Source organism: Engraulis encrasicolus, chromosome 18, assembly GCF_034702125.1.
Source record: "Engraulis encrasicolus isolate BLACKSEA-1 chromosome 18, IST_EnEncr_1.0, whole genome shotgun sequence".
NCBI lineage: Eukaryota > Metazoa > Chordata > Actinopteri > Clupeiformes > Engraulidae > Engraulis > Engraulis encrasicolus.
In genome coordinates, this window is record NC_085874.1 from 7,484,538 (window position 1) to 7,497,037 (window position 12,500).

The 12,500-nt window shown below is 43.1% G+C and overlaps 1 protein-coding gene across 1 annotated transcript in view; it reads left to right on the plus strand.

Moving 5' to 3' along the window:
• The window catches only part of LOC134468955 (exostosin-1), a 345,368-nt gene that overhangs the window by 277,268 nt on the left and 55,600 nt on the right, over window positions 1-12,500 (plus strand). Inside the window, exon 4 of the mRNA XM_063222908.1 lies at window positions 7,806-7,913. Within this exon, the coding sequence (XP_063078978.1) occupies window positions 7,806-7,913 (108 nt within the window). The remainder of the gene's footprint in view (window positions 1-7,805; window positions 7,914-12,500) is intronic.

Consider the following 12,500-nt stretch of genomic DNA (forward strand, 5'->3'; position numbering starts at 1 on the left):
AAAAAAAAAGAAAATGTAGTGACAGGGCACCGTCGCTTTTTTAATTTGATTTGTTTATGTCACGACTAAGACTTTAAAATAGGACTTACACAAGCACTCTTCCACCTACTAAAAAGCAGTGAAAAAAACACCACCAACTTTATAATAGGACTTATACAAGCACTCATCCATCTATTAAAGAGCAATGGGGAAAAAACAGCAGCAAGTCGAGAGAACAATGTATTGTCAGGTCGGGTATAATTGCAACATAAACCACACAAGGCTGCTCAGTTGGATACAAAATGAACTAATCGCCATCCACTGGTGACCAAGATGTTGTTCTGGGGTCATGATTAAAAGGTTACCGTCATGACAACTAATACAAGGAGGAAAGGATGTTATATCACATGCACATAGGCTGGTCTATAGACCTTTTGAACTATGCGCTTTTTAACAATGTAACAATGACAAAGGAAAAAGCAATGAAAACCCAGTCATTGTTTGTTTGTATTGTTGCTGAAAATCAAAGGTATAGACCCAGCAAACAACATTGGGCTAATTATCAATAGGTTTGCAAAGATTTTATAACAAAGATCTTTATAGACAGACAGTTCACTCCTATTTATCATCACCGTCAATGCCAATGGATAATTTTCTCTAACACCAAAGTGGCCATCTGATCTTAATGCAATAAGGTTAATTTCAGCCTTAAGAGTTTAACTAAAATTCTATGATTAATGCAGCCCTACTGAAACTGCAATGTCCCTTCTACTGGTTGCCAGGGGGGTGCACAGACATTTGTTTTGGGGGGGGCAGGTGCTCGAGGTGGGGGTGGGGGACATGTGGAACTTCCGGCTAGGATTTAGAGGGTATATAGTATTATATCTGGGAATTATCTCATGCTTTTGATCATCAAGCATTTGTACTGTAGATGATCATGTCAACATGAACCACAGTACATTGTGAAAACAAAATCCAAAAAAGGAACTTGCCAAAAGGGCATTTTTTGTCCAGTAGAGCAAAGGGGCAGGTGCTTTAGCACCACCACGTCCCTATCTGTGCACTCCTATGCTGGTAGCCGGTGTGTTTGTGTGTGTGTGTGTGCGTGCGTGTGCGTATGTGCATGCGTGCGTGCGTACGTACGTACGTGTGAGCATGTGTGCATGTGTGTGTGTGTGGGGAGGTGTGTATCAGAAGGCTGTAAGGTGTGACACAGATTGAACAGCAGCAGCGGCGCTCACAGTCAATTTATCACTGCTGCGGCACACAATGAGGAGGGCAGCCATGCAGATGGTTGGGTCACCGCGGAGCGAGGGAGGGACGGAGGGATGGAGGGAGGGAGGAAGGGAATGAGGGAGAGAGGAGAGGAAGGAGAGAAGGGAGGCTTGTGGTGTCTCTGACTCAGCACGTCTGCTGCCTCACAGAGTTGTTTTCAGGCTTTTTTTTTCCAAGTGTTTTTTTGTTTTGCTGTCCATCCAGAAGTGAGGGGGTAGAGCAGAGGAGAGGAGTGGCAAAGTTTCTAGGAGCAGCTTTTCGTGTCTTTTCAGACTCAGCAGTTTTCTAGTGTCTTTGTTGTTTCTTTGTTGGTCTGAGGGAGTTCAAGGTTTGTGCCTCGAGAACAAGCGAGGTGATGGCGAATGTCTCGGCAGCCCGTGTTTATTTAAAGAGTGCCATGTTCAATAAAGCCAAGTCTAAATAAGGTGCCAACCAACCCTCTTTTTTGCTCTAGCCCTCCAGAGTCGATTTTACCAGTGGGCAAACTTGTCTAGGGCCCCATCAAAACTTACCACTGTAGGGACTCCCAACAGTCCACCCTGCCAATGGTAAATGTCAGAAAAATAAATTCAACAGGGCCCCATGTCTATATTTCGCCTAGGGCCCTCAAATGGGAGGAACCGGCACTGTCATCATCTATTCACAAACGTCAGGTCTTTCCCTCAGAATGAAGAGGGGGGCTAAATTGTTATTTGTCTTACTGCCAGGGGTGTCGTTCTGGGGGTTAAAGGTTCTGGTTGTGACTGAGTCCCCAGGGCCCAGGGGGCCCACACACAGTCTGATTTAGGAAGATATACTATGACTGTGGCGATTCATTGGCACTGATTGCATATGGGGCCCAAAATTTGCCCACTGCCCGCTCACTGCCATTGATGTTTTGTTTTAGCTCTACCGCACAAATACACCAGCCGCGACCTGAGGGAGGCGAGCGACGGAAGTAATTGACTTTGTATTGAGTTGCGCGATAAAAGCGATTCAGGCGACTTAAGGTGATTCGCATGACGAGAGCGACAGTTTGTAGTAGAATATTAGACAAACTAGCTATGGCGCGGTTCTGTGACAGCCGCCACAGCCAATGGGAATGTTGGAATGCTCGCATTCTGCTTTTAACGGGCATACTCAAGTCTCTTCAATCGCTCGTGTAAGTCTTGCTGCACAGAAGCGATTCTCTGGCGCTTGAATCTCGTCGCGGCCGGTCTATTCACCCAGTTACTGTACAAGACCAAGTTCTACGTAAAAGCCTGAGAACAGAGTGGCTAACAGGATCACTGGAAGACATTGTCAAGTAAAAATGAGCAAGATGAAGGCAAATGTACTTACAGTTAGACAGCGAAAACAAACTACACTACAGTAGATCTAACAAATCACTGTCATGATACAGCAAAAGCTATAAAAATGCTAATATTCAAAAACAAGACGATAAGTGTGGGAGAGAGCAAGAGAGAGTCGGGGTGCAGAGGGGTGAAAGTAACAGGCATGGAACAAAACAGCCTGGAGTAATGAACAGGAAAGGAGATCTGATTCAGACAGTTACAGTGCAGACAAAAGAAAAATCTCAGATGTTGCAAAAAAAATAAAAACAGCCTTATTTCAGGGATACTAGAATACTGAGCAATACAGGGCCGCTGACAGCTTTGGCTGGGCCCGGGACAAAGACATCTGAAAGGGCCCCAAACTCAGTACATACAATATAGCTAAGATCCAATTATGGGCCCCCTCTCTCCATGGGCCCAGAACAACTGACGCCTTTCTCCCCCCCTGTCGGCTTCCTTGCTGGGCATGATAAGCATCACAATTATGAGCCAGCTGGGTGGGATCATGCAGCAGGGAGCATTGATTCTGGCATGGCTTAAAGCAGGAGGCTAATGAGAAGGGCAATAGCAGATGGGCCGGATGAGGACACTCGAGATTGGTCAGCTCACTTGTCAATCAGACAGAGGTCGGGTCAGGGGTGTGACACGGGACTGTGGATTGGTCACCTTACTTATCAGTCATGGAGAGTGGCACAGGCACGGGAAAGGGCAAACGCAGGACATAAATTACTGTTGTAATGTTTAAGCAGATCTGGCTTTACCAATAGGCATACTAGGCAATTGCTTAGGCCTCGGCACAATGTTGCACTGAAGGGGCCCTCTGCAGTCAGCCCCATCATGGGAAATGACAGCAAAAATGTAGCCTCGCGACGCCATCCTCTGTACTCCACCCAAAGATTTTGGCTCCGCACATCGTCTGGCAAAAGCCTCGAGCTCGGTTCTCTCAGTGTTTCGCCAATCAGCAAACAGTTGAGAGTGGTGACGTAGAACTCACCCGCGAGCTCCGTTACTGATTGGTTAAGGTAACTATATTCAGACTTTCGTTTTGTTATTTGTATGCTTTTGCAACGCTATAACGTAACAGGCATGCTAATAAAGCACAATATGGGTTTTAATTTGAGTTTGGAACTTCAATTAATTTAAATGATAGAGTAAGATCAGACCATCTCCCATCGTCCATGGAGACGGATTCTCTTTTGCCAGACTGATTGACGGAGTCAACAGTCGGCTATTCGCCCAGGCTAGCAAAAATGACTCAAGAGGGCCCAATGTTTATATATTGCGTAGGGCCCTCATATGGGTGAAACCGACACTGTGTTTAAGCATATGTTGTTTGGCTTTTTTCCCCAAAGTGAAGTACAACACTAGAAGCACTAAAGTATTCACAAAAATGGTGGGCTTTATACTGTGTGTATAGATAAGGCATAGATTAATAACAGTTGGGAAAGTATACTGGGAAAATAAAAGATAGATAATCAATGAAGTACAAACTACAAAAATGCCTTGTATAATGTTTTGAAATGTCAACTAGATTATGAGACTTTATGCCATGCTGTTTAGATTTTGGCTGCCAGTGCCAACCGCTCTTTGGTACAATCAGCAAAGATCTCGAGATTCCCATTGACACAAAAGCTCTTTCTGTAAAGACTGGGGCTGCCGCTTTGTAAGTGCTTCTCTTTTACAAATGAATCGAGGCACATTTAGGTAAGTCTTCATCAATATCCATTTTGTCTGCATCTTTGCTGCCTTTGTGTAAGAGACAAGTTCGGTTACAGTTGCCATCTTGTTTTTTCTTACTGCTGGCAACCTTATAATGATAATATTCTTGAAGTTTGTAAAAGCATTTTCACTACTTTCTCCCTTAAACTCATCCTTTATGCCTTACTCATGTCCAAGAAAGAGTATTTAACAGCAAGTGCTCATGCTGTCCACAAGCCTATTCCTTTAGCGCTGCCCGCTAAAGGAATATGCACACTTGAGCTTTGCCACTTGGGGAATATGCGCTCCTTCATTCTGAAGAGCGGGGGAGGATTTAGAGAGAGAGAGTGAGAGAGTGAGAGAGACCACTGAGTCAGCAAAATGTGTGGCTTCCTCTAAGTCTGAAATCAGTGTCAGCTTTCAATGGTCCCACTGGAGTCGAATGAGGATTTGGTACTGGGCAGATGTTTTTTTGGCTTTCTTACTTGAAGTTGCATCCTTTATTATCAGATTTATAGTAGCATGCAAGCGTGCTGGGTAAACCTGGCCTCAAAGAATGAAAGTCTGGTGTGTTAACTATATGGTATATCTGTTCATATACTGTAATGATTTCACACATCTAATATACAGGTATGTCTGAAACACTTGTACCTTGTATTAGAGTAGTATTTCTCAGCGGGGGCGCTACAGATCCCCAGGGGGCGTTGTGAAGGATACAACTGAGTGGGGGTTACCATTGGGGGCATTTGGTCTATTTTATTTTTCAATACTAAGGCGGGCATTGACAGGCTCATGATGAGGTCAAGGGGGCGTTTGTTCAAAAAGTTTTGCAGCCACTACATTTAGAGCAGAGAGACTGGATAAGATAATATAACTTATTATATGGTTGTGACGTCATCTGTCGAATGCTCCATTCATTTCAACGGGGCTCCCCAACGTTCGGACGTCTGTTATTTTTCGATAACGGACGGGTTGGTCTATAACAGACCGCTGTCAATGGCAACAAGACTTTTCACTGCTAAAGCGACTTTTCAACAAGACTCTAATCAGCTGCTGTGATAGACAGCACCCGTTGTCCTGGCTACCGCTGTCAATGGCAACAAGACGTTCACTGCTAAAGCCACTGGCTTGTATACAAGTCAGTGGCTAAAGCGAATGTTTCATATCACTCCGCAGGGGGTCCGGTCTTTTGTCACTCTAAATCAGCTGCTGTGATAGACAACACCTGTTGTCCTGGCTAGCCTACCTAGCTGTTGCCTAGTGGTGTTCCACAACGGCACTGTTTTGTTTTGCGCAGCAACAATCTTAACATTAAATAGGTCTAAAGAAATGTCCCCGCATGTGTGAATCATTTAAGTATATCCATATAATAAGCGGGTTAACTTTCGGCGAGTCGGTCGCTTTGTGGAATAGCAGCACTTCAGAGAGAACAAGACCCCTCCGCTCCGCGTCGGGGTCTAAAGATTCTCTCTGTCGTGCTGCTATTCCACGGTAGCGACCTTCTCGCCGAACGTTAACCCTTACGTAATACTCCTAGAATGTCTGATTAGAGGAATGCAATTTGTTTTTTGTTTTTTGATAATGTGCTCTTCTTTCTGTTTGATGTTCTTCCTCTAGGTTACATGTTTTACAGTATTTGTTGATGCTGTACTGTGTTGTGTGTCTTCCTGCTCAGCTGATTCGCTGAGGGAGATGTGAATCACAGCACAGGCAAATGACTACTATGGGACTGCTGAAGTTTGGTCTTTTGTAACCATTAGATGTGCTTTCTGTGGAGCCCATATAAAGCCATTGAGAAGCTCATTCAGGTCTATTTTAATCCCACTTTAAACAGAGAGAAAGAGAAAGAGAGTGTTTTTGAAACACACCAGTGCTCTTTGTGCGTTCCGTCTTCAAGCCTCTTCTTCATGCTAAGTCATTTTGGGTAAATGCTTAAACCTTGTCACTTCACAGGGAAGGCAATGCTGTCTCATCATCTGGGACTAATAACAGGGGAATGACTTTTGTTTCTGTTGTCTTCTCCTCTCTAGCGAGGCCAAATGGGATTTGGATGAATCGAAGTATGACTTCATTTGTCGCCGATAGGAGAAAACAATAACACTTTTAGTCACAGGCCTGTCAGTGCAGCCACAGCCATCCGTGGGTTTCTCCTATGTACCCCATGTGCTTGCGAATGGTGACCAGGCTGCTACGGCAACAGTCGACTCGCAATGCCATCTGGAATTCTATAGGCTGAAAATAGAAAGACTACAGTGCATGAGGTTATTTACATAGCTCACACACAATATGTGTAATGCATCTGCAGTCTTTATGAATTAAGTGGTTATTAAAGGTCATGCACATGTAATTTTCAAAAGTCATGAAGTACATTTCACAGTTATCATTTTATTGTTTTGTCAACATCTCCTCTCAACTGACATCTCTTTTGGTTCAGGACCCTGGTCCATGGTACTTCTGGTACATGGTACTTCGTAGTTTCAGTGACAGTTTCAGGTCTCATACTTCAGACAGTATTTTTGGCATGTAATAAAAGATGTACATTTTGTGGGTAACTCGTTAAGTTTTCCTTTTTTTGCACAGAGACAAAATATATTGCATAAAACAGTACCATACATGGGCCAGATATTACAAGACCTACAAGTCCAAGCACAATCGAAGGTTTTTTATTTTCATGGGGATGAGCCATAGGCGTACACAGATAGGGATGAGGTGGTGCTAAAGCACCTGCCCCTTTGCCCTACTGGACAAAAAATGCCCTTTTTGAAAGTTTTTGTCACAATGTACTGTGGTCCATATGTTGACATGATAAAGTACAAACGTTCCACGATCAAAATCATATATCCAATCATACAATAATGTTTGGCCTCTATAGCCTAGTAAGGCAGTTGGAAGTTCCACATGCCCCCAACACCAACCCCCTTCAGCACTTGCCCCCCAAAATGTCTGTGCAAGCAACTGGGATGAGCATTGATTAATATGGTACGTACAGACCCATTGATATCAAGAGATACCCCACTGGGGGTGCTGTGGTGCAATGCGCTAATGTCCCGCCCATACTACAGGTTCACTGCCCTTGTGGACCACGGTTCAAATCCAGCCAAGGTCATTTCCAAACCCTGCCCCATGTCTCTTTCCCACTCGTTTCCTGACACCTCTTCACTGTCCTGTCTAATAGACACACAAAAGAGAACTACTCCACTACAGCAATAACCCTTACTACAAACATACAAATATCCTTCTATTTTAGTCAATATTTAAACCAAGGATTTAAACAACAAATGTCACATTGTGTAAATTCTACAGGGTTCATATTGACCAATAGTGTTTTTAAGTTCATGATTATGAAAAAGTTGTACAAGTTACACTACATTGTTCGGTGTATTGTATCATTGTTGATGTGAACTGCACAAGTGATTGAAGAGAATACTTCCACAGATTTTAACATGTACTAGTTAGTCATAATAATTAGTGCTTATACTGTAGCGTTTCATGTGGACTGGCCTCTTTGACTGATATTCGACCTCTGATTGTCTGCTGCAGGCGGCCTGTATTCCAGTGTTGCTCAGCAACGGGTGGGAGCTACCCTTCTCCGAGATCATCGACTGGAGCAAAGCTGTCATCATTGGCGACGAGAGACTCCTGCTTCAGGTACAGTCAACGCCATCATCATACTACCAAGCCCATACCCTATGCACACACACACACGCACGCACGCACGCACGCACGCACGCACGCACGCACGCACGCACGCACGCACACATACACGCACACAGACACAGACAGACAGACAGACAGACAGACAGACAGACACACACACACACACACACACACACACACACACACACACACACACACACACAGACAGACAGACAGACAGACACGCACGCACGCACACACACACACACACAAGACAGACAGACAGACAGACAGACACACACACACACACACACACACACACACACACACACACACACTTGCGCAGATATGAGTACAAGGTGTCATTGTCAGCATAGAAAAATAGTAAAGCACAGATGTGGTCACCTCATCATGTGTGCTGAATGATCATCAATATGTGTTCTCTTTGTTTCACTATGGGTCAGTAAATTGAGGCGCACAACAACTTGTGCATGATTCAGTTTTGCTTGGGTAACTGTGACCTAATGGTTAGGGAGTAGATCCTTGGATCAGAGGGTTTCTGGTTCAAATCCCACCCAGCCAGCAGGTGGATGAAGTGCTCTTAAGCAAGGCACCTAATCCCATCTTGCTCCAGGGACTGTAATCAATACTCCGTTGTAGATAACTGTGGACTAACTGTAAAAAAAAACTTAAGATGAAATTGTCAGCCAATTGTAATAATGGCATGCTCAAAACATACATTGCCTAGTTACTGCAAGTTGAAATAACTTAATGGAGATCCACATTTGTAGTACACTAGTTCTTTGATTAAAGAAACACTATGCAACTTTTTCATAGTCATGAAATGGCTTGGAACTCAAGGTTTTGCTTGACTGACCCGTTATGGCGAAAATGGGAATATTTCCATCACCATCTGGTGGTTCTGCTCCGAAACAGCACTTGCAGTTTTGCCTGGAGGCGCCGCGCTCTTTGTTGTTGTGGAATTTGTGGCCGCTAGGGGCGTCTAGATTTCTATGGTGTATGAGTGGAACAAATGAGAGACCAATACATCCCCTTCGTTTGCTAACTAAGCAGCAGCAGCTCGCTGAAAGCTGGCTACTGGCTAGCTGATTGTAAAATATCACGCTGGCATGCAGCGAAAACAACGAATGGGACTGCAAATAAATCACAAGCTAATTGAGATGAAAGGTTTGGACAGGCAAATAAATCGCTTATGTGAACATTGGAAAAGGGCTTCAAAACGGAGAGAGCCGAACGCCAAAAGAGCAAATATGTGGATTTTATCACTCATTCACTGCACTGGGATATATGCATTAGCATTCTCAAAGTCCACGCCACCTCGTTTTAGTTTACAAAGCTACACAAATGTATACGAGTTGAAATCTGATGGCGCACATTTTACTTGATGTCAAAGGACACAATCAGTCGAGCGAGGCTAAAAATGTTGTTGTCGATCAAGAGGAAACAAAACGTGATCTCTAGCCGGCGTATATATGGGTGTCCACTTTCTCTTTCAACACCACACAAGATAAAAACGCGTCTTGTCACCTCGACTTGGAAATCAAATCTTTATTATTACAACAAAATAAGCAACAGCCTTTTGTCTCCTCGTTCTCCTAATGTACAGCTACTATATAGTTACTGGAAATGTGAAATAAAGACGGGGATATCTGCCGGGAACAAGTAGATCAAATAATAGTATCCATCTGAAGGAAGTGCAAACGTGATTGCAGTTGTGTGAAGTGAATAAACGAAGCAGCGAACTCATAAGCAAGGGGGAGAATCGCTGATAAAGCCCATTAGATGTGGAGAGAGCTGAATGCAAGAAGGGAATCTGGCTAATTACAGAAGACGAAGAAATTTAATTCGCACATAATCTCGAAGCCAATGTCTGTCTAATTTAGTTCAATGCACATTTTCGGCAGAACCACTAGAGGCCGCCATAAAGTTGTTTACATCGGTGTGTTTATGTCAAAGTTGCATTGGATATCTTTAACATTACACTGTAATGTCTTTATTTGTCAAATTGGTTCTTTCATGGAAAAAAATGTATTTCAATGTGTGACAAAAGGAAAGGCAGGATTTGCAGGCTTATTATGATCCAACTGCCCAACCGAATCCATTGCAACTTAACTTTAAATTAAAACTGGGGTTGATCATCAATCATAACATGAAAGAGTGTTATAGTGATAAGAGTCTTATCATGATAACAAGGTCGCTCCACTTGATCAAAATGCAAACATTGATAATCTTGCATCTGAGGGAGATTACATCATCACTGTCGTCATGTCACATTGTCAGAGATGGGATATGTTTCATGATGTCAAAACACGCTTGTGATTTGGAGAGTCAAAGACCCTGTCATTTGCATAATGCACTTGTGGAAGAGAAGCATGTGGAGGACAGTGGCAGCAACTGTTTCAATTTACATCCTGAATGTCTTTTTCTTTTTCTTTTTCTTTTTCTTTTTCTTTTTCTTTTTCTTTTTTTCTTCTTCTTCTTCTTCTTCTTCTTCTTCTTCTTCTTCTTCTTCTTCTTCTTCTTCTTCTGGTGCTTGATGCAGTGAATGCCAGCCATTTAGATTATTAGAGTATCATGTTGAAGTATTCCCAGTAGCCGTCAATGTGACTGTGTTAAGAGTGTATGCACTGCACAGAACAATCTTGTCTATCTTGCTGCTCAATATTTATTCATCTCATTGACATTGTAGGAACAGATAGAAGTTCTTTATGTCCACAATGGGAGCTGAAGTGATACAGTGTAATGAAGCAAAAGAAGACAAACTCTCACGCTTATTGTACACCATCTTCACTGCAGGCACTATTCAGTCTTGCACTGACAAAACATACTGTACATGAATTAACTAGCATTTAAAACTACATGAAAATGGACAATAAAGCAAACATCACAGGTGAAAAGTTTTGAAAGTCGTTTTGGTTATAAAGCGTCTGCCAAATGCAATGTAATGTAATGTAATGTAATGTGAAAAAAAGATTGTGCACTCAATGCATGGGGGTGAATACATAATATTACATGGGTTATATACATACATTCAATGCATTCCTTGATTTTTTTTGTCATATTACCTACAAACACGTAGGCCTATCTGTTAATCCGTTTCACACATAAGGTCTGAATTGGCCTTCTTTCCCACAAGAGGAGTGGGAAGCAGAGACTGAGAGGCTAGTGCAACTGAAATCAGTAAAGCGAAGCAAAATTCGCTATTCATTTCTATGAGGCAAGCAAAATGGGGTGAAAGCAAGCGAACAGGGGCGAAGCAAAGCGGCAACACTGAGACAAGCTTAATATTATGCAAATGAGGAATGAATTTCGCCTGCGGCAGCCAATCGAATAATCAGCATAAATGTTTCAGTTGTTTTGATTCGCCTGCTACGACCTGTTGACCCTTCAGCTACTAGAATGGAACACTGAAGCTTGCCTTGCTTTCCTTGGGTCATTCGCCTCCATGTTTTTTCCTGTAGTGAGATGGAAGGAGAAAGAAACGCAGAGAAATCAAGAAAGGTAAAGAGGAGAGAAAGGGAAAGAGAAGCAGAGAGACAGAGACATATAATTAAACAGAGAGTGTAAGAGACAGAGGGTTAGTGGCATATTGAGAGAAAGAGGGGAATACAAGGAGAGATAGAGAGAAGAGGAGAAATCATGAATCCAGTAACACACCACACAAACACATTAATCCACTTCTATTCTTTCAGTTTACACATATGCACACGCACGCACGCACGCACGCACGCACGCACGCACGCACACACACACACACACACACACAAGCGCACGTGCATGTGCATGTGCACACGCACGCACAGTCACACGCACACACAATCAACCAGCACCTTCCCCCTCAAGCACAAGACCCCAATATCAATAAGCCCTATTTTCAATTAATTAGAACTACATCCTGTAAGATGTAAGGATATTTATATTCTCTAATTACTTTACTTATTAACAGTTGGTACCGCTCTCTCCTCTCCGGCCATGCCTGGCTTGGAGGATGTGGGCTTAATTAATATGGCAAGAGTGTGGGGGCATTTTTTTGAAATACGAGCAGCCAAATGTCACCAAAGACATGAAAGCCAATGAGGATACTATAATGAAGAGAGGGTGAGAATAGAATGTGGCCAGGGGGCTGCAGAGTGAGGGGAGGGGGAGGGAAGAAAAGGGAGAGCAAGAAGAAGGAAATTAAAATCCAAGGTTTTAGTCTTTTGTACTCTGCGTTCATTTTTTCCGATCTTTATTCATCTCCCTCTCTGTCTGTCGGTCCGTCTTTCTTTCTGTCTGTCTTTCTGTATGTCTGATTTTCTCTGTCTCTGTGTCTCTCATCTCTACCCATTCTGTCACTTAGTTAATTTTTGTTTGGATTATTTCATGGAAATGGCTTGACAAATCATAAGCTAGATTGTATTTCCAAATCATTTACCTGAACAGAGAAGAAGCATAGATAAAGCTAAAAAAATGTGTCATTCTCCCTCCCTCTTTCTCCCAATGTCTCTCTCTCTCTCTCTCTCTCTCTCTCTCTCTCTCTCTCTCTCTCTCTCTCTCTCTCTCTCTCTCTCTCTCTCTCTCTCTCTCTCTCATTCATTG